Source organism: Clarias gariepinus, chromosome 20 (assembly GCF_024256425.1).
Source record: "Clarias gariepinus isolate MV-2021 ecotype Netherlands chromosome 20, CGAR_prim_01v2, whole genome shotgun sequence".
Lineage (NCBI taxonomy): Eukaryota > Metazoa > Chordata > Actinopteri > Siluriformes > Clariidae > Clarias > Clarias gariepinus.
The window spans coordinates 176,032-198,115 of NC_071119.1; the positions used below are offsets into that span (position 1 = coordinate 176,032).

General features: G+C 44.4%; 1 protein-coding gene across 4 annotated transcripts; it reads left to right on the forward strand.

Moving 5' to 3' along the window:
* The first annotated feature begins 9,041 nt into the window (after positions 1–9,041).
* On the forward strand, positions 9,042–17,663 carry LOC128508291 (histone PARylation factor 1). 4 transcript variants are annotated; one of them, XM_053479556.1, is made up of 8 exons: positions 9,042–9,139; positions 9,959–10,136; positions 10,574–10,757; positions 11,539–11,637; positions 11,758–11,905; positions 12,092–12,179; positions 16,999–17,171; positions 17,408–17,663. In XM_053479556.1, the coding sequence occupies exons 1-8, from the start codon at positions 9,098–9,100 to the stop codon at positions 17,540–17,542; spliced, it is 1,047 nt and encodes a 348-aa protein (XP_053335531.1). In that variant the 5' UTR covers positions 9,042–9,097; the 3' UTR covers positions 17,543–17,663. The 4 variants fall into 4 exon arrangements, with proteins under 4 accessions (XP_053335531.1, XP_053335534.1, XP_053335532.1 ...); XM_053479559.1 differs by having other exon boundaries at positions 9,083–9,180; positions 9,985–10,136; XM_053479557.1 differs by having other exon boundaries at positions 9,096–9,282.
* Positions 17,664–22,084: the final 4,421 nt, after the last annotated feature.

The window sequence follows — 22,084 nt, forward strand, 5'->3', positions numbered from 1 at the left end:
CTACAATATAAACATACTGAATCAAAACAAACACTGCTAAAAGTACTTAACGCACACACACACACACACACACACACACAATGCTGAAAAAAGGAAACCGAAAAAAGAGGAAATAATTCTTTACGGGAAAAAAACCTCAAGTGTGTGTAATTGGAATTATCACTTTATGGGGAGACAAAGAAGCCGGATTTTCCCAGAACCATTTGCTGAGGATGGCACTAATCATAAGGCTAATTATGACACACACACACTTATAAAAATTACAAAATGACTTAATTCCTAAACTACCGTGTTATCTCATCGAGTCCATGAGGAAATAACACTTCCTGCGCGTTTAAAGTGTAAAGGAGTTTTTATTTGTTGGAGGACAAATTTATTACTGTCTTTTGTAGTGCAAGATCTAACATCAGCTAATCTCCATCACTTCATCATCAATTATATATATATCCTTACACTGGTTTACTGCGATTACTGAATAGACCAACCATCAGTCACACACTGTTGGGAAGAGTGTTTAGTTTAGGTTTTAGAAAGAAACAGATGGACATTGTTTGTAGAAGACAATGTTTTAGCAGAAGTCACTTTACAATTTACAGAAGACGGGGAAAGACAAGATCTGAGTCATGTTTTGATTTACTCCATGTTTCTTTTCGATTGCTGCACAGTACATTTGATAGCCAAGGAGCAGGACAAGAAATCTTCTTAGGTTTAGAAGACAGAAGACATAGGAGGTCAATGGAAGCGCAAAGAGAGGAGATAAAAGCATCTAAACTAATAATAATAATAATAATAATAATAATAATAATAAGGAGAATCCTGTAGCATGATATAAGATAAGGTTTAGGAATCAGAATTTTCCTTCTCTCTATAACATACACAGTACTAGTGATGATTTATAAAAATGGGTTTCAACACAATTACTGAACAAAATGTGTTATGTTAATTACTGAAATCCCATTTCTCCAGCTAATGACTTTGGTCTCATTCATTGATTCATTCCAAATCTCCAAAAATATCAGGCACTGCAAAGATCTGTACATATGGTGTATATATGGTGACTCATGAGGGGTGAGATTAATGAGAGGTGAGACACATGAGGAGTGAGACTTCCAGTATAAGAGGTGAGACTAAGGAGAGGTGAAACTAATGAGAAGTGAGACTAATTGAAACTAGTGAGTAGTGAGGATAATGGGGGTGAGACTCATGAGAGGTGAGACTAATGAGAAGTGAAACTAATGAGTGGTGAGACTCATGAGGAGTGCGACTAATGAGAGGTGAGACTAATGAGAGGTGAGACTAATGAGTGGCTCATAATATTCATGAGGGGTGCAACTAATGAGAGGTGAGACTAATGAGGGGTGAGACTTATGAGGGGTGAGACTAATGAAGGGTGAGACTAATGAGTGGTGAGACTCATGTGGGGTGAGACTAATGAGAGGTGAGACTGTTTGAGTCTGTGTGAGGTGTTTTTCGAATTGCGTACGTTTGTTTTTCGGATTGCGTACGTTTTTCGAATTGCGTACAAAGACAGTATGTGCAGCTATAGACAGGCCCTAAAAACTGCTAGGACCGAGCATCTTAGCCAACTGATAGCAAGAAACCAAAACGATCCCAGGTTCTTATTTAGTACAGTGGCTCGCCTAACAAAACCTAAGATGCCCACAGAGAGTATCCCATCACAGTTTAGAAGTGAAGACTTTATGGACTCCTTCAATGAAAACAATCAATAGCATCAGGAAGAAAATAACGGAGGTTCAACCTCTAATAGTATCTCACGATCAAGTTCAGCCTATAGCTTCACATTTAGATTCTCAGTGCTTTACAGGTATAGGACAGGAAGAGCTGTATAAACTTATCACCTCAGCTAAATCAGCAACGTGCCTGTTAGACCCAATACCAACCAGATTTTTAAAAGAAGTGATGCTTACGGTTGAAGAGCCACTTCTAAACATTATTAATTCCTGATTATATCTACGTCACGTCCCTAAACCTTTTAAGTTGGCAGTTATTAAGCCGCTTTTTAAAAAATCTAATTTGGACGCGAATGAAATAACAAATTATAGACCGATTTCAAACCTTCTGTTTATATAAAAAATATTAGAAAAAGTAGTATCAGCTCAAATATGCACATTCTTACAGTAAAACAACATCCTAGAAGAATTTCAGTCAGGTTTCAGGCCACATCATAGTACAGAAACTGCACTAGTTAAGATTGCGAACGACTTGTTTTTAGCTTCTGACCAAGGCTGCATCTCAATACTAGTCTTGCTTGATCTTAGTGCTGCATTCGACACCATAGATCATAATATTCTCATAGATCATATACAAAATCACATAGGTATTCAGGGGCAGGCATTAAAATGGTTTAGATCATACCTGTCTTATCGAAACCATTTTGTAGATCTAAATGGAGTACCGTCTGATGTAATGCCAGTGAAAAATGGGGTCCCACAAGGGTCAGTTTAGGACCTCTGCTGTTCTCAATATACATGCTTCCCTTGGGAAACATCATTAGAAGGCATGGGATTAGTTTCCATTGTTATGCTGATGATACCCAATTATACATCTAAACAAAACCAGATGAAATACCCAAGTTGTCTACATTAACCGAGTGTGTCCAGAACATAAAAGATTGGATGACCAATAACTTTCTTTTACTAAATTCAGACAAGACAGAGATATTACTCATCGGGCCAAAAACCAGCACACAACAGCTTTCACAATTCAGCCTGCGTTTAGAAGGATGTACTGTTACTACCAGCTCAACAGTAAAAGACCTGGGCGTGATATTAGACAGTAACTTGTCTTTTGAAAATCATATTTCCAATATCACAAAAACAGCCTTTTTCCATCTTAGAAATATCGCCAAACTTAGGAGTATCCTATCCGTATCTGATGCAGAAAAGCTAGTTCATGCATTCATGACCTCCAGACTGGACTAATGTAATGCATTACTAGGTGGTTGTCCTGCATCCTCAATAAACAAGCTACAGTTAGTCCAAAATGCAGCCGCCAGGGTTCTCACCAGATCCAGAAAATATGATCATATAACCCCAATATTATCATCCCTGCACTGGCTACCTGTTCAATTTAGAATTAATTACTAAATAGTACTACTTACATACAAGGCTTTAAATGGTTTAGCTCCCACATACCTAACCAGTCTTCTGATACGCTATAATCCACCACACTCCTTAAGATCACAAAACTCTGGACTTCTTGTAATTCCCAGAATTTTAAAATCTACAAAAGGGGGCAGGGCATTTTCATATTTAGCTCAAAAACTTTGGAATAGCCTTCCAGACACTGTTCGGGGAGCAGACACGGTTTCCCAATTCAAAAGTAGACTCAAGACGCATCTCTTTAATCTGGCATACGCGTAACTCATCCCATAACTTTATACTTCAGTACATCTATCCTAAATGGCAACTACGCTAATTCTCTCCATCTGTTCTGTATTTTTCTACCCATCCCGAGGCATCTGGAGATTGTACCAGCTTCAGTAGATAAAGGCCAACCCTGCGAGGATCCTGAGGCATCCAGAGAAGGACCAGCTCCAGCTGGATTCTGCTTTTTGATGGCTGGAGCTACACATCCTGCTCCTGTGCTCCCAGTGATCCAGACCCCATCTGCCCTCTGCACCTACTGACTACCTGTGCAGAACTGGACTTCATGTTAATTTAAATAACTTCTGTTATATTGAACTTTCACCTGCACAACACACATGATGTTATTTCTATCTGTTATCACCCAGATGAGGATGGGTTCCCTGTTGAGTCTGGTTCCTCTCAAGGTTTCTTCCTATTGCCATCTCAGGGAGTTTTTTTCTTGCCACTGTCGCCGTCATCCTTGGCTTCTCATCAGAGACATTTCATTCATCATTCATTCATCTCATTATTATCTAGACACATTTTTCTCACACATACACACTTCCAAATATTTTCTTTCCTTTTCTTTTCTAAAAAAAATAAATAAATAAAAATTCTTTAATTTTTTGTAAAGCTGCTTTGAGAAAATGACCATTGTTAAAAGCGCTATATAAATAAAATTGAATTTAATTGAATTAATAAGGGGTGAGACTAATGAGAGGTGAGGATAATGAGGGGTGAGACTAATGAGGGGTAAGACTTATGGGGGTGAGACTAATGAGAGGTGAGACTCATGTGTGGTGAGACTAATAAGAGGTGAGACACATGAGGAGTAAGACTTCCAGTATAAGAGGTAAGACTAAAGAGAGGTGAAACTAATGAGAGGTGAGACCCATGAGGGGTGAGAATAATGAGGGGTGAGACTAATTGAAACTAGTGAGTAGGGATGGGAATTGATAAGATTTTTACGATTCCAATTCCATTTTCGATTCTGCTTAACGATTTGATTCTTTATCAATTCCCTAATCGATTCTCATTTAGAAGAAAAGGGACAACAAATTGTTGATTAGCATCACCAATGAAAAAAATTATTAAATAATAAAATAAATATTTTTCTGCAAAATTAACAAAATACAACAAATTATTTTGTGGCAATTCTACAAAAATGTCCAACATTTTCTTATAGAAATTACAATTCTCCTTTTTAAAAGGATATATATGAACTCAAAAGTAGAACTGTCAGCCAGTGACAAATACAATACAGTGTCAAATGCAACTGAAATAAGACTTATGGGGGTGAGACTAATGAGAGGTGAAACTCATGAGAGGTGAGACTCCTGAGGGGTGAGACTCATGAGGGGTGAGACTAATGAGAGGTGAGACTAATGAGAGGTGAGACTTATGAGGGGTGAGACTAATGAGGGGTGAGACTAATGAGAGGTGAGACTTATGAGGGGTGAGACTAATAAGAGGTGAGACTAATAAGAGGTGAGACTTATGAGAGGTGAGATTAATGAGGGGTGAGACTCATGAGGGGTGAGACTAATGAGGGGTGAGACTAATGAGGGGCAGGCACGTACAGGGGGGTGGGTGATGGAGGGTGCTTGAGCACCCGCCCCTTTCCTCCAGGATGCCTCAAGTGCCCTTTCTTGTTTTTTTTTGTTGTTGTTGTTGTTTTTTTTTTAAATGTGTATGTGCGTATGAAGCCCTGTCTTTGCCTCTCAACAATAAAATGTAACAATTAATCTCAATTTTGCTAAATAAAAGGATCTGGCTTGCATCAGTCAAACGACTGCCATTAACCAATGCTCGCCCTTGATTGCAGAGCGCGCTCGTTACGAGCCGGGTACGTCCTCGCAAAGTGCACGCGGATATTTTGCAGGCTGGGTGGTGCGGAGCTGGAGGAGAAGCAGGCAAATTAATTGGAAGGTGCAGACTGCAATAGGGTGTACAGCGCACACTATAGTCTATAAGAACAGAACAGTAAATAGGGTGTACAGCGCACACTATAGTCTATAACAACAAATGAATTTAAATAAATGAGCAACAGCAGGACAAACATTACCTGTCCTTTAATGAACTGCACACGTAGTGGTGGTCATTAACTGCTATAGATAACTGGGTATAAGGGTGTTACAGGGGGTCTGTAGGTCTGGCCACCGTTTTAGGGAACATGTTTTGTTTTAAAGTAAGTTACAGGACTTTTCCCTTCTTTTCTTGAGGGCTTTTATTTCACTAAAAACAATCTAATGTGGATATCAACTTGATTATGGATTATTACATTATGATTTTCAAATAAAAAACGAAAAAGAAAAATATATTAGGTAACAGAAGTTCATGCTTTTTGAGGTGCTTGTTTTATGTGTATAGGTTGTTTTAATATAATAATAATAATAATAATAATAATGTGGCGTGGGCGGGGCGGCGGCTGACGACCAGCATACCTTGCGGGAATGTCGGTGTGTTCACCATGATGGGGAAAGGTGTTTGGGTTAGTGACTTCGGCCCTGTTTGTTTGTGTGTGTGGGTGTGTGACGTGTAACGTGTGCTCTAGTTCAGGCTGATGCTGAATTAGATGTAGGCTCCTGAGTGACGGTGTTGCTCATGCCATACCTGCTGTGTGCTAAATAAAGTACTCCCAGCCATTGCATTGGGCAGCAAATAAGCTCACTCGTCTCTCCAGCATTCTTTCTGGCGTAAAAACGCTACATTGGTGTCAGAAGTGGGATGGAGAGTAACGGGTTCAGGCGCACAATGGAGGACCTTCAGAAAGTCCAAGCGGGCCGCCGAGTAGCGGAGCGACTACTCGCGCAGAAGAAGCGCTTTCCCGACGGCGCTAAAGCGAGCACACCACGGCAACCAACACGGAGCAGCCAGGTGAAAATCCCGGCGCTGGATCTCGGGGCGGAGGCTGGCGCTGCGCAAGCGCCGGAGCAAGATACAGCTCCGTGCGCCGTCAGCCGGCAAAGCGACCTGCCGAGCGCGCTGAGCCCATATCGGCGGTGCATCGCGACGGAAGAGCCGAGCGGCCGCCCGCAGCTCAGTGGCGCTCGGTTTGTGAACCTAGCCGGGGACAGGGCTACCCGTCGCGGCTAGGCAACGAGCAACTCTCCGACGTTTCGCGGCGAGGCCGAGGCACGGGACAGCGTACACCAGCAGCCGCTAAACTAGCGCCGGGAGGACGCTTGGGAAGCCGCGCTGGGCTTTACATTGACTGTGTGCTGGATGGCGTCTTACTGCGGGCGCTCGTGGACACCGGCTCCACTGTTTCGCTGCTGCACTCTGGATTACTGGGGCAAATTGTCATCCTGCCTTCAGCATCCGCACCGTTGCTGGGGGCTGCGTCAAGGTACGGGCGTGTCGCACAGCGCGAGTCCAGGTGGGTGGCCGAACTTATTCCCACGGGTTCGTTGTGGGGAATGTTGAGGAGGACTGTATTTTGGGGCTGGACATTCTGGAGAGATTGGGTGCGCTGCTGAATTTGTCCAGCGGAACTCTGCGTGGTAACTTCGGGGTAGCCAGGTTGCTCGGACCCAAACCACAGCCGAGCAGGTTAGCAACACACACCCGGGGGGCGGAACTTCCGATAGCAGACCGAGCGGGAAATCTGCGCGCTAACACCGGCGCTTTACCTCGCCGGCCGGGCAGCAAAGCGCGTGGCCGGTACTGCGAGCAAGTGGAGCGCCGTGTCGACGTAGAACCCTCGACGCAGGACGTTCCCCCCGTGCAGTCCTCCAGGTTCTCCGGTGGTGATCAGCTGTCCAAGCCAGCATGCAGCCGTCTTACTGCGTCACCCAGAGCGTCACCCGCAGTCGCTCCGCCGGTCTCGCCAGTCTCACAGCTGAACTGTGAACCGCTCATCGCCAGGCAGAAGGGCCCCACCCAGCGCTCGCGGGCACCGCTGCAAGACTTTCAGGTGGGGGCACCTATGGGGCGAATGGGCGTGGACACTCACAGCCAGGGGCGAGATTTTGCTGCTGGCGAGCAGGTGTGGGTGTGTTCCTCCGGAAGGAGAAGGAGGGGGCCCCCGGCCGGGCGTGTGTCTCACTTAGTGGGCCCCTGTACGGTAATATCTCGGCTCTCCGATGTCATCTACCGGGTGCGGTTGGCGGGGCGGGCACGAGTTTTGCTCCACCGGGACCGTCTTGCGCCTTGCCAGCCGCACGCCGGGGAAACATTGAACTCTGTGGAGGCCGGACCGCCTCAGGACTACGTTCGCGTTCATCCCTCACCTGCCAAAGGACGCCGGCGTTCCCACCGCCAGCGCCGACCGCCTCCACGCCTCCGGAACGGAGTTCGTCATGGTGACCGGGGACAGCTCGGGTGGGGGCAGTGTGGCGTGGGCGGGGCGGCGGCTGACGACCAGCATGCCTTGCGGGGATGTCGGTGTGTGTTCACCATGATGGGGAAAGGTGTTTGGGTTAGTGACTTCGGCCCTGTTTGTGTGTGTGGGTGTGTGACGTGTGATGTGTGCTCTAGTTCTGGCTGACGCTGAATTAGATGTAGGCTCCTGAGTGAAGGTGCTGCTCATGCCATACCTGCTGTGTGCTAAATAAAGTACTCCCAGCCATTGCATTGGGCAGCAAATAAGCTCACTCGTCTCTCCGGCATTCTTTCCGGTGTAAAAACGCTACAATAATAATAACAACAACAACAACAATAATAATAATAATAATAATAATAACAATAATAATAATAATAATAATAATAACAATCATAATAATAATAATACATTCTCACACTACCATGACCACCCCTGTCTTTTGTAATACTAATATCCTGGTTTCAGTTTATTTCCCAGCTTTTTTCATCTGTTGCCGTATAGTTCCAAGCATTGTCACCAATCTTTTTACATTTTATTTTTATCACAAAGCACTTCTTTAATCAGCTACCCGTGGACTTTTTAATGTCTACAGTGTCAGAACAACACAGCAACAGGAGCAGCAGTGGACCCCTCATCAGCCACACTGTACATGTGCTTTTCATTGTCCCCCCTGATGACAGTCATACAGTATGATGCAGTTCCATATTCGATTCGTCATGGATGTGAGTTGTTTGTATTCAGCCTGTTCTATCTTTTTTAACTTTGAGCACGCGCCCCTTCCAACGTCTCTGCACGGCCCTGATGAGGGGTGAGACTGACTGAGACTAGTGAGTCATTATTCTGGAATAATTCTGTATTAGCTCATGTATTTTGTTAATCCTTTATTTTCTTAGAAAGATAATTGATAAAATAATAATTGTGTCTCCAAATGAACGGCGCTAAATTACAGCCTTCCTGAAATGTAGAAGCGTAACCGCGGTACTGCTGCCATCGTGTGGTCAAACCAGAAAACTGCACTGCATGCAAGTCTCATTTCCGGTTTGTTTCCTCGAGAAACTCCCACTGTGTAGTGTTTAATAGTATATAGTGTTTAAATGTATAGTTTAATAATAATAATAATAATCGTAAAAATTATAATCATTTGGTTTGTGTTCTACATAGATTTGGAGCAAAAAGAACAAACGTAACCTCATTTAAAGAAACGCACTATATATGAGGGAAAAACATTGTAAAAAAAATTATGGTGGAATTTTATATAAACAGTGATTTGAACCTAGAAGTTTTTAATTTTTTTAAGGTTCCATATTTTAGAACGGAACCGGAAGTGCATCTACCTTCTGCTATTGGCTGAGAGCGCTGTGTGCGTCGTGACGTCACTGGAGGACGCGTGCGGAGGCAGCGGAAGATGGCGGCGCGCGGGAAAAGGAAAGCTAAAGCTGCAGCTCAGGTGAATAAAGAGCGCGCGCTGCGGCACAGACGTGACTCAGCGTTTTAGTGTTTAATACAAAAACACATAAATATAAGCAGCGTGAGGTAATTAAACACGGAACCGGATATGAGGTAGTTTAGTGCTCTACACCGAGGAGTGAGGTGTGTTTGTTACAGTAACTGAGGAACTAACAGTCCTGTATTTCTCTCCTTCACTTCAGTGTTTATTCAGTGTGTGTTTATTCCTGTTCCTCATTTATAACCTGTTGGTCTGAATGAGTTTATTCAGGGAAATCTGAATGAATGAGTGGAAAGGGGCGGTGCTTACTGGCACGAGGTCATGAATATTCATAGATTTTCTGATCTCATCATATAATATTTCTGTACAAAATCACACTGACATGTTTCTGAGTCTGTGTGTGTGGGGGGTGGGGGTGTGTGTGTTAGATAGGAGAGTGTGTGTGTGTGAGAGAGAGAGACAGGAGTGTGTATTACAGGGGTAGCTCAGTGGTTAAGGCATTGGACTACGGTTCAGAAGATCCCAGGTTCAAACCCCACAACCACCAGGTTGCCACTGTTGGGCCCTTGAGCGCGGCCCTTAACCCTCAACTGCTCAGATGTGTAATGAGATAAAAATGTAAGTCACTCTGGATAAGAGCGTCTGCCAAATGCCTAAATGTAAATGTATTACATTTCCTTAGACTCTATGTGTCACTCAGGGGACGGGCCTTAAGTAGGCAGTGAGGGCAGTGTGCCACTTAAAGTATTTTCATTTTTTTAACTTTAATCTTCACACACACACTATTAGGTTTAATATGCGTTACCGTTTCTGTGTAAGGCATCTGAGCAGGGCAAACGGCCGAGGTTTCAGGAGGCGGGGTCTGATCAAGGGGCGGGGCCATCAGCACCTGCGCAGGTAAGGGAGGAGGTGGAGCGTCTGTACGGCCTGCGCATGCCTCTCGACTTCTATCACTTCTGGGATTTCTGCAGCAGTCTGAGACCTGATGACCCACAAGGTAACACACACACACACACACACACTGCAGCGTCTCTAATTACACAAAGTTTATAAAAATATCCATAATGAACAAATCTTTTTTTTAATCATTTTATTCTTTTGTTTAGAAATAAATTAAAATGTTGTGTTTTTAATAAACAGACTCCCAACACGTCTACATACACACATTTAGTCTATAGTTCCAGTGATGAAGATATTACAATGCAGTTAAGGACATATTATAATAAACAGAATGAGCAGCTCAACATCCTATCTTCTGGTCTGAGTCGTTCGTTCTTTTGAATCTATTGTACTGTATAGCGTTTAATGATTTGGACCAAAGACTCAAAGGTAACTCCTCATTCCTGTTTCCTGTACATAACCTACGGAGGTTTTGTGATGATTTGCGCATCTGTGTGTGTGTGTGTGTGTGTGTGTGTGTGTGTGTGTGTGTAGATGCCCTGAGGGATACTGTAGGTGTGCATTTAGTCGGGCCGTTTGATGTTGTGTGCGGTAAACACTCCCAGTCGTCGTCCAAACCCAACCTGCACCTGCACTGGAGACATTACTACGACCCTCCTGAGTTCCAGACCGTCCTGCAGGGGAACACGGACACTCACCTGCACCTGGGTTACTACAGGTATGCACACACCCGAGGACACACACACACCCGAGGACACACACACACACCCCCGAGGACACACACACACCCCCGAGGACACACACACACACCCCCGAGGACACACACACACACCCCCGAGGACACACACACACACACCCCCGAGGACACACACACACACACCCCCGAGGACACACACACACACACCCCCGAGGACACACACACACACACCCCCGAGGACACACACACACACACCCCCGAGGACACACACACACACCCCCGAGGACACACACACACACCCCCGAGGACACACACACACACCCCCGAGGACACACACACACACACACACCCCCGAGGACACACACACTCACACACACACCCCCCCGAGGACACACACACACACACACACACACCCCCCGAGGACACACACACACACACCCCCCCCCCGAGGACACACACACACACACACACCCCCGAGGACACACACACACACACCCCCCCGAGGACACACACACACACACACACCCGAGGACACACACACACACACACACCCGAGGACACACACACACACACACACCCGAGGACACACACACACACACACACCCGAGGACACACACACACACACACACCCGAGGACACACACACACACACACACCCGAGGACACACACACACACACACACCCGAGGACACACACACACACACACACCCGAGGACACACACACACACACACACCCGAGGACACAGCTGGGAACGATCTGATACTGTTAGGAGCTGTGACTGACTGTGTGGGTGTGTGTGTAGAGACAGTCCTGACGCCCTGCCGGTGTTTGTTGGAGAGAATGAGGCGAAGAAGGGCTGCACTATCACACAGATGGGAGAGAACCTGTTTGCTGCAGTGCTGTAAGTGAGGGTAACAGGGGTCAAAGGTTAATCTGGATACCGCACACTCACATTACACTACTGATACACACTCTCTCTCTCTCTCTCTCTCTCTCTCTCTTTCTCTCTGTTGTTTTTCAGGCTGTTAATAGACAGGAAGAAGCGTAAGGAGGGGGGGAAGGGGGGTGGTGCTCTGAGGAAATTGGAGGTGGAGTTAAAGAAGAAGGCGGAGCAGCTGGGTTTGCCTCTGGAGAAGAAAACCAAAGCTATGAAGCAGAGAGACAAGAAGGTACACACACACACACAGGGGACATGAGTGAATATGTTAATAGGAGCTGCAGGTCAGTGTAATGTAAACACTCTGTAAACACTCCGCTCAGTCCAGCATGGGGCACTTTTACACTCAACACACACTCACTTCAACACTTTCAGAAAACCAGGTGTAGCTCTAATTGTGTGTGTCTGTGTGTGTTAGGTGGTCAGTAAGACGTTCCATGGTGCAGGTATCGTAGTGCCTGTTGATAAAAACGACGTAGGATATCGAGAACTTCCTGAGACTGACGGTACTCTCCTGAGATCACTCCCTACTCTCACTATTCACGACACTCCTTAATCCATACACGCCTGGTTCTACCCTCCTTATACTCCCTATTCCCTACATCCCTTATAAAGTGCTGTGAAAAACTATTTATATCTGATTCTTAGTTTCTTTCATCTAACTTCTTTGCTAACAGTTCTCACTAACATTTGATTGGAGATGTTTCTGCCAAGTGTGACGCAACCAGTTATTAGGGTTAGTTCCAAATACTTTTTCACATAGGTCCATTTAGTTTAGGACAGATTTTTTTTCCCCTTTAATGAATGAAATTGTCATTTAAAATTATCTTAAAGTTATCTTTCTTCTTCTTCTCCTTTGTCTTTGGGCTGTTCCCTTTCAGAGGTCGCCACAGCGAATCATCTGCCTCCATCTAACCCTATCCTCTGCATCCTCTTCTCTCACACCAACTAACTTCATGTCCTCTCTCACTGCATCCATAAATCTCCTCTTTGGTCTTCCTCTAGACCTCCTGCCTGGCAGTTCCAACCTCAGCATCCTTCTACCGATATGTTCAAATTCAAATTTTATTTGTCACATACACAGTCATACACAGTACGATATGCAGTGAAATGCTTATATATAAGCATATATATATATATATCACAATCTCTCCTCTGAACATGTCCAAACCACCTCAATCTGGCCTCTCTGACTTTATCTCCAAAACATCTAACATGGGTTGTCCCTCAGATGAACTCATTCTTGATCCTATCCATCCTTGTCACTCCCAAAGAGAACCTCAACATCTTTAGCTCTGCTACCTATAACTCTGCCTCCTGTCTTTTCTTCATTGCCACTGTCTCTAAGCTGTAGAGCATCGCTGGTCTCACCACTGTCCTGTACACCTTTCCTTTCATTCTCCCTGATACTCTTTTATCGAACATACCTGACACCTCTTCAACGCCCTTCTCACCTCACTTCTACTAATATTTGCTACTTCCTGTTCCACAACAGTCACTTTTTTTACTTTTTGTTCTTTTTCATTTTCCTCATTTATCAACTCCTTAAAGTACTCCTTCCATCTTCCCATCACCCTCCTGGCATCTGTCAGTACATTTCCATCTCTATCTTTAATCACTCTAACCTGCTGCACATCCTTCCCATCTCTATCTCTCTGCCTTGCCAACCTGTACAGATCCACCTCTCCCTCCTTACTGTCTAGCCTAGCATACAAGTCCTCATATGCTCTTTGTTTGGCCTTTGCCACCTCTACCTTCACCTTACTCTGCATCTCCCTGTACTCCTGTCTACTCTCTTCAGTCCTCTCAGTGTCCCACTTCTTCTTAGCTAGCCTCTTTCCCTGTATACACTCCTGGACTTCCTCATTCCACCACCAAGTCTCCTTGTCCACTTTCCCCTTACCTGATGATACACCAAGTACCCTCCTACCTGTCTCCCTGATCACATAGGCTGTAGTTGTCCAGTCAACTGAAAGCACCTCCTGACCACCCATAGCCTGTCTCAACTCCTCCCTAAAGACTTCACCACATTCTTCCTTTCTCAGCTTCCACCACTTTGTCCTCTGTTCTGCCTTTGTCCTCTTTGCCTTCCTCACCACCAGGGTTATTTTACACACCATCATTCTGTGTTGTCTGGCTACACTCTCCCCTACCAACACTTTGCAGTCACTGATCTCTTTCGTCGACACAAGATGTAGTCGACCTGAGTGCTTCTGCCTCCACTCTTATGTGTCACCCTATGTTCCTGCCTCTTCTGGAAGAAAGTATTTACCACTGCCATTTCCATCCTCTTTGCAAAGTCCACCACCATCTGTCCTTCTACATTCCTGTCCTGAAGACCAAACCTGCCCATCACATTTTCATCACCTCTGTTCCCTTCCCCAACATGTCTATTGAAGTCTGCACCAATCACCACTCTTTCACCTCTGGGGATGCTCTGCATCACTTCATCTAACTCACTCCAGAATTTCTCCTTCTCTTTTAACTCACATCCTACCTGTGGGGCATAACCACTAACAACATTGAACATTATCCCTTCAATTTCCAGCTTCAGACTCATCACCCTATCTGATACTCTCTTCACCTCTAGAACATTCCTTACAAACTCGTCTTTCAGAATAACTCTTACTTCATATCTTTTCCTATCCACACCATGGTAAAACAATTTGAACCCTGATCCTAAGCTTCTAGCCTTGCTACCTTTCCACCTGGTCTCCTGGACACACAGTATATCCATCTTCCTTCTCTGCATCATATCAACTAACTCTCTTCCCTTCCCTGTCATGGTCCCAACATACGAAGTCCCTACTCTCACTCCTAAACTCTTGCCTTTCCTCTTCTCTCTCTGCTTTCGAACACGCCTTCCTCCTCTCCTTCTTCGACCAACAGTAGCCCAATTTCCACCAGAACCCTGTAGGTCAACAGCACCAGTGGCGGTCGTTGTTAACCCGGGCCACGACCGATCCGGTATGGGAATTATATTCGTGATTTGCATCATTGATTTGGCAAATGTTTTACGTCGGATACCCTTCCTGACACAACCATCTGCATTTATCCAGACTTGGGACTGGCACAAGAAGACACTGGCTACACTGGACATTCTCACTCCCTAATCCATGCTCCCTATTTCCTATAATCACTCCCTGATCATGATTCCTGTACTCACTCCCTAATCCATGCTCCCTATTCCCTATACTCACTCCCTAATCCATGATCCATATTTCCTATACTTACTCCCTAATCCATGATCCATATTCCCTACACTCACTCCATAATCCATGCTCCCTATTCCCTAAAACTCACTCCTTAATCCATTCCTCAGATTCCCTAAAACTCCCTAATCCATGCTCCCTATTCTCTATACTCACTCCCTAATCCATGCTTCTTATTCCCTAAAACTCACTCCCTAATCACTGCTCCCTATTCCCTAAAACTCCCTAACCCATGCTCCCTATTACCTAAAACTCCATAGCCCATGCTCCCTATTCTCACTCCCTAATCCATGCTCACTATTCCCTATACTCACTCCCTAATCCATGTTCCATATTCTCTATACTTACTTCCTAATCCATGATCCCTATTCCCTACTCACTCCCTAATCCATGCTCCCTATTGCCTATACTCACTCCCTAATCCATGCTCCCTATTCTCTATACTCACTCCCTAATCCATGCTCCCTATTTTCTATACTCACACCCTAATCCATGCTCCCTATTTTCTATACTCACTTCCTAATCCATGCTCCCTATTCCCTATACTCACTTCCTAATCCATGCTCCCTATTCCCTATACTCACTCCCTAATCCATGCTCCCTATTCCCTATACTCACTCCCTAATCCATGCTCTATATTCCTATACTCACTCCCTAATCCATGCTCTATATTCCTATACTCACTCCATAATCCATGCTCCCTATTCCCTATACTCACTCCCTAATCCATGCTCCCTATTCCCTATACTCACTCCCTAATCCATGCTCCCTATTTCCTATACTCACTCCCTAATCTATGTTCCATATTCCCTATACTCACTCCCTAATCCATGCTCCCTATTCCCTATACTCACTCCCTAATCCATGCTCCCTATTCCCTATACTCACTCCCTAATCCATGCTCCCTATTCCCTATACTCACTCCCTAATCCATGCTCCCTATTTCCTATACTCACTCCCTAATCCATGCTCCCTATTTCCTATACTCACTCCCTAATCCATGCTCCCTATTTCCTATACTCACTCCCTAATCCATGCTCCCTATTCCCTATACTCACTCCCTAATCCATGTTCCATATTCCCTATACTCACTCCATAATCCATGCTCCCTATTCCCTATACTCACTCCCTAATCCATGCTCCCTATTCCCTATACTCACTCCTTAATCCATGCTCCCTATTCCCTATACTCACTCCCTAATCCATGCTCCCTATTTCCTATACTTACTCCCTAATCCATGCTCCTTATTCTCTATACTCACTCTCTAATCCATGCTCCTTATTCTCTATACTCACTCTCTAGTCCATGCTCCCTATTCTCTTTACTCATTCCCTAATCCATGCTCCCTATTCCCTATACTCACTCCCTAATCCATGCTCCCTATTCCCTATACTCACTCCCTAATCCATGCTCCCTATTTCCTATACTCACTCCCTAATCTATGTTCCATATTCCATCATATTCCATCACTCCCTAATCCATGCTCCCTATTTCCTATACTCACTCCCTAATCCATGCTCCCTATTCCCTATACTCACTCCCTAATCCATGCTCCCTATTTCCTATACTCCCTCCCTAATCCATGCTCCCTATTCCCTATACTCACTCCCTAATCCATGCTCCCTATTCCCTATACTCACTCCCTAATCCATGCTCTCTATTTCCTATACTTACTCCCTAATCCATGCTCCTTATTCTCTATACTCACTCCCTAATCCATGCTCCCTATTCCCTATACTCACTCCCTAATCCATGCTCCCTATTCTCTATACTCACTCCCTAATCCATGCTCCCTATTTCCTATACTCACTCCCTAATCCATGCTCCCTATTTCCTATACTCACTCCCTAATCCATGCTCCCTATTCCCTATACTCACTCCCTAATCCATGCTCCCTATTCCCTATACTCACTCCCTAATCCATGCTCCCTATTCCCTATACTCACTCCCTAATCCATGCCAGAGTTCTATTCAAATTCTGGAGAATCTTCAGTTAAACACATTTTTAGAAATAATTTAGGTTTCCAATATCACACAGCCCTGAACTCATTGTTCCTTACTCTCAGGATCTGTTATTTACTGTACCTCGTGTGTGTGTGTGTGTGTGTGTAGCTGAACTAAAGAGGGTGTGTAAGGCGATAGCGGAGGCTGAGAGTGATGAGGTGAGGATGAAAGCCTTCGCTCCTCTACAGGAGATAATGACTCTGGTGCAGTTTGCTAACGATGAGGGAGATTATGGCATGGCTCTGGAACTCGGCCTCGACCTCTTCTGTTACGGATCACACGTGAGAAACACACACACACACAGTGCATATACACTCACACACAGACTCATCATACACACACACACACACACAGACTCATCATACACACACACGCACACACAGACTCATCATACACACAGACTCATCATACACACACACACTCATACACAAACAGCTCTGTCTCTCTGTTTTATTTGTTTCTCAGTTTTCTGTTGATTTTGAACATTCAATGTGAGTGTGTGTGTGTGTGTGTGCAGTATCTCTCGAAGACGATTGGTAATCTCCTGCCCTTGGCGTACTCGCTGCTCCAGAGGAACCTTTTTGCTGAAATCATTACGGCTCACCTCGCTAACCGTTCCCATGACGACCTGGATAAACTGGCAGCTGTATAAGTGGGCGGAGTCACGTCTATGTTTTGTTCAGATTATTTTAGGGCGGGGCAGCATTACAGCAAATACACACCAGTTCAGAAGTGTTACATGTTATGTGTTATTTGCTTGTTTGGATGTGTGTGTGTGTTTAAGAGAGAGATGTTTATGATGTTTTTCTTAGGTGTTTATTAATAAAGTTCATTTCAGTTTGACTTTTGCATTGTTTATTTTTATTTTTGTGTGTGTGTGGGGGGGGGGAAGATGTATCACACATACACACCACTGAAAGACATACACTCTTGGTGATGAGAACAGGAGAGAGCCCGTGTGTGAGAGTGTCGAGTCATCACTGGGCAGTCTGTTCATTTTCATCTCTTCAGCTGATGTAAACATGAGATATTGTGGGAAAAGGTTTATGTCATGTGATTTTAAAGTGAAGCTCTGATGTAAAGTGAAATATTTTAATATTTATTTACAGTTCATAAAAACCAATCATCTCAGGAGCTTTTAGAGCACTTCATGATCCTGTCTGTTGATAAGTTTTTTTGGAGATGCTGATTTGCTTTTCCAGCAGGACTCCACCCACCGCGCCAAATCTACCACTGGGGTTGTCCGTGATGTCACTGTGCTTGACTGGCCAGTAAACTCACACCTGACCTGAGCCCCATAGAGGATCTCAGAGTAATTGTCAGGAGGAAGATGAGAAGGACCAGACCCGACAATACAGACGAGCTGAAGGCATCTATTAGTGCAACCTGGTGTTCAATGACTATCGCCCTGTAGCCCTCACCTCAGTAGTGATGAAGTGCTTTGAACGCCTGGTCAGAGACTTCAACATCTCTTCACTACCAGACACACTCGACCCACTACAGTTCGCTTATCGTCCAAACCGTTCCACGGACGATGCAATCTCTCATCTCCTCCATACATCTCTCACTCACCTGGACACTCGGAGGGGCAATTATGTGAAAATGCTCTTCATTGACTACAGCTCTGCATTTAATACCATAATTCCCTCCACACTTACCACCAAGCTGGAGCACCTGGGACTCAGCTCATCAATGTGTCAGTGGATCTCCAATTTTCTGACTGGCAGACCACAGGCAGTAAGGATGGGCGGACATGTCTCAGCCTCCCGCACTTTCAGCACTGGAGCCCCCCAGGGTTGTGTTCTGAGCCCCCTGCTGTACTCTCTGTACACCCACGACTGCGTGGCCACTACCAGCTCCACCACCGTCATCAAGTTCGCTGACGACACTGTCGTGGTGGGCCTGATCACGAACAACGATGAGACGGCCTACCTGGAGGAGGTTGGAAATCTGGGGAACTGGTGCCAGAGAAACAATCTCCTCCTGAACGTCAGTAAGACAAAGGAGCTGATAGTGGACTTCAGTACAAAGCAGGTGAGGAACTACCAGACCGCCGTCATCAACAGGAGCCCAGTGGAGAGAGTGGACAGCTTCAGATACCTCGGTGTTCACATCACGCAGGACCTGGCATGGTCCTGTCACATCAACACCGTGGTAAAAAAGGCCCGGCAGCGTCTCTACCACCTCAGACGCTTGAGAGACTTTAGACTGCCCTCCAAGGTGCTTTAGGAATTTCTACTCCTGCACCATAGAGAGCATCCTGACGGGAAATATCACGACCTGGTTCGGGAACAGCACCATGCAGGACAGACGAGCTCTACAGAGGGTGGTGCGATCAGCTGAGCGCATCATCCGCATCGAGCTCCCTGACCTGCACTCGATCTACAGCAAGCGGTGCTTGACCAAGGCCAGGAAGATCGTGAAGGACCTCAGCCACCCCAATAACGGACTGTTTACTCTGTGGCGGTCTGGGAAGCGATTCCGCTCCTTGAAGGCCAACACAGAGAGACTAAGGAGGAGCTTCTTCCCGCAGGCGATAAGGTCTCTCAACCACAACCACGAACTAACACAATCTTTTCATAATTGATCAAATCAATCAATCTTTTTACATCCATGAACACTATGGACAATTACACGCTCACCTTCCTTCATATCTACACTACATTTTGTACATCTACATCCTGGACCATTGCACAAAGACACTTTAATAACTTTGCACACCTACCTTCACAACTACACTACATGTCTACGTTTACATCCTGGACCAGTGCACAAAGACACTTTGTTCTATGCATATTTGCACACACAGCACAGTATATTTCAATTTGTACAGTATATTTCTATTTTTATGCATATCATATTTCTATTTTTATTTTTAGTTCCATTTTTTTCTAGCACATTTCTATTTTTATTTTTAGTTCTATTTTTTCCTAGTTTAATTAAATTTTTTTATTTAATTTCTATCGTATTCTTTTATTTATATTTATTTCTTATTTGTAAACTTTAATTCTCTTTTAGGGTCAATAGCAGTCGTATAATACATTTCACTACATTTCGTACTGTGTATGTTTGTGTATGTGACAAATAAAATTTGAATTTGAATTTTGAATTTGTTCAGTAACGCCTCAGCAGAGCCACAGGCTGATCTCCTCCACGGCGCACTGATGCAATAACTCGTGCCAAAGATGCTTAGAGTTTGTAAACAAGTATCATTTCAAAGTCAGACATTTCTGTATTGTAAATGGATTTCGTAATTTTTTGGAAACATTTCACTATTTTGAAATACTGAAATAAAAGCGACTGAAGAGAATTAAAATAGACTAAACTTGACCAGAACAGTAATGCGATCTCGTGCTGGATGATACAGCAGTAAGTTGTGTTAATAAAGTGTCTGGTGTAGTACCACCTGGTCCAGTGGATGGCGCCCTCTGCTGCTGCTGTAACTAACAAACTTTAAAGGGGAGGCTCAGCATTAGGCCCCGCCCCCTCCGTTTGATGGGTGACAGTGATTTAGTTGTTTTATGACGTGTGTCAGACCCAAAGTTAATAAAAAAAAACACATAATGTTAATAAAGCATTCTAATAGCAATTAAATAAATACATTTTGAATATATAACTGTCAATTTTGTATTTTAATTAATGCCAGTGAATTACGTCTATCTAGTGTGTTGTTATTTAATATAAGTTTTTTTTTTCATATTTCCACACATAATACGGTTCTGTGATGAGTTCTCGAGCCACAGTGTCACCAGAAGACCAGAGAGATCAACCAGGCTCGAGCGTGTGTGTGTGTGTGTGTGTGTGGATCCCTGAGAGGGTGAAAGGGTGTGTGAGAAGGTCTGTGTTTATTTCTTTTAATTTTGATGATTATGTAAGAGCCAAAATCATCAAAAGTTAAAGAAATAAACACTTTATATACATCAGTCTGTGTTTCAGTCTTTATATTGATTTACTAAAATAAAAAACTTTTTAATGATATTCTAGTTTGTTAAGATGCACCGATACAATGTAGAACACCATTAGAAGTTCAACATCTACAACAGTGCGATTAGAAGAAATACATAAACTAAGGGTTGATTTAAAAAATACCGTAAGACAGCAACACACACAGACACACACACTATGGGACGAGAACGATACTGGACTTAATATACTGAATACTGGAATTAAATAGAGACAGACTTTACTGCACAAGCCTCACTGTGTAAAACAGCTGATTTAATGAATGTGGAGGTAAATGAGTAAATGATGACTGCAGAGTTTAATTATTTCACTAGCCATGACATACTGTACTCATCATGTTATTACTGGTCTGTTTATAACTCTACTGGGTTAGGGTTAGGGTAGATGGAGAGTTTGTGGGTAAATGGTTGAGTGTTTGGGTAAACAGGTGAGTGAGTGGATAAGAGAGTGGGTGAATGAATGAGTGAGTGAGTGAGTGAGTGGATGAGAGAGTGAGTGAATGAGTGAGTGAGTGAGTGAGTGAATGAGAGAGTGAGTGGATGAGAGAGTGAGTGGATGGATGAGAGAGTGGGTGGATTAGAGAGTGGGTGGATAAGTGAATGAGAGAGTGAGTGGATGAGAGAGTGGGTGGATGAGTGAATGAGAGAGTGAGTGGATGAGAGAGTGGGTGGATTAGAGAGTGGGTGGATGAGTGAATGAGAGAGTGAGTGGATGAAAGAGTGGGTGGATTAGAGAGTGGGTGGATAAGTGAATGAGAGAGTGAGTGGATGAGAGAGTGAGTGGATTAGAGAGTGGGTGGATGAGTGAATGAGAGAGTGAGTGGATGAGAGAGTGGGTGGATGAGTGATTGAGAGAGTGAGTGGATGAGAGAGTGGGTGGATTAGAGAGTGGGTGGATGAGTGGATGAGTGAATGAGAGAGTGGGTGGATGAGAGAGTGAGTGGATGAGAGAGTGGGTGGATGAGTGAATGAGAGAGTGAGTAGATGAGAGAGTGAGTGGATTAGAGAGTGGGTGGATGAGTGAATGAGAGAGTGAGTGGATGAGAGAGTGGGTGGATGAGTGATTGAGAGAGTGAGTGGATGAGAGAGTGGGTGGATTAGAGAGTGGGTGGATGAGTGGATGAGTGAATGAGAGAGTGGGTGGATGAGAGAGTGGGTGGATGAGTGAATGAGAGAGTGAGTGGATGAGAGAGTGAGTGGATGAGAGAGTGGGTGGATGAGTGAATGAGAGA

Excerpts from the sequence above, each read along its gene's own strand:
- LOC128508291 (XM_053479559.1), top strand. The coding sequence starts at position 9,098 with ATGGCGGCGCGCGGGAAAAGGAAAGCTAAAGCTGCAGCTCAGGTGAAT. Across the intron at positions 9,181-9,984 it reads CGGCACAGACGTGACTCAGC|GTTTCAGGAGGCGGGGTCTG; the intron begins GTTTTAGTGTTT and ends CAAACGGCCGAG. Across the intron at positions 11,906-12,091 it reads TGAAGCAGAGAGACAAGAAG|GTGGTCAGTAAGACGTTCCA; the intron begins GTACACACACAC and ends TGTGTGTGTTAG.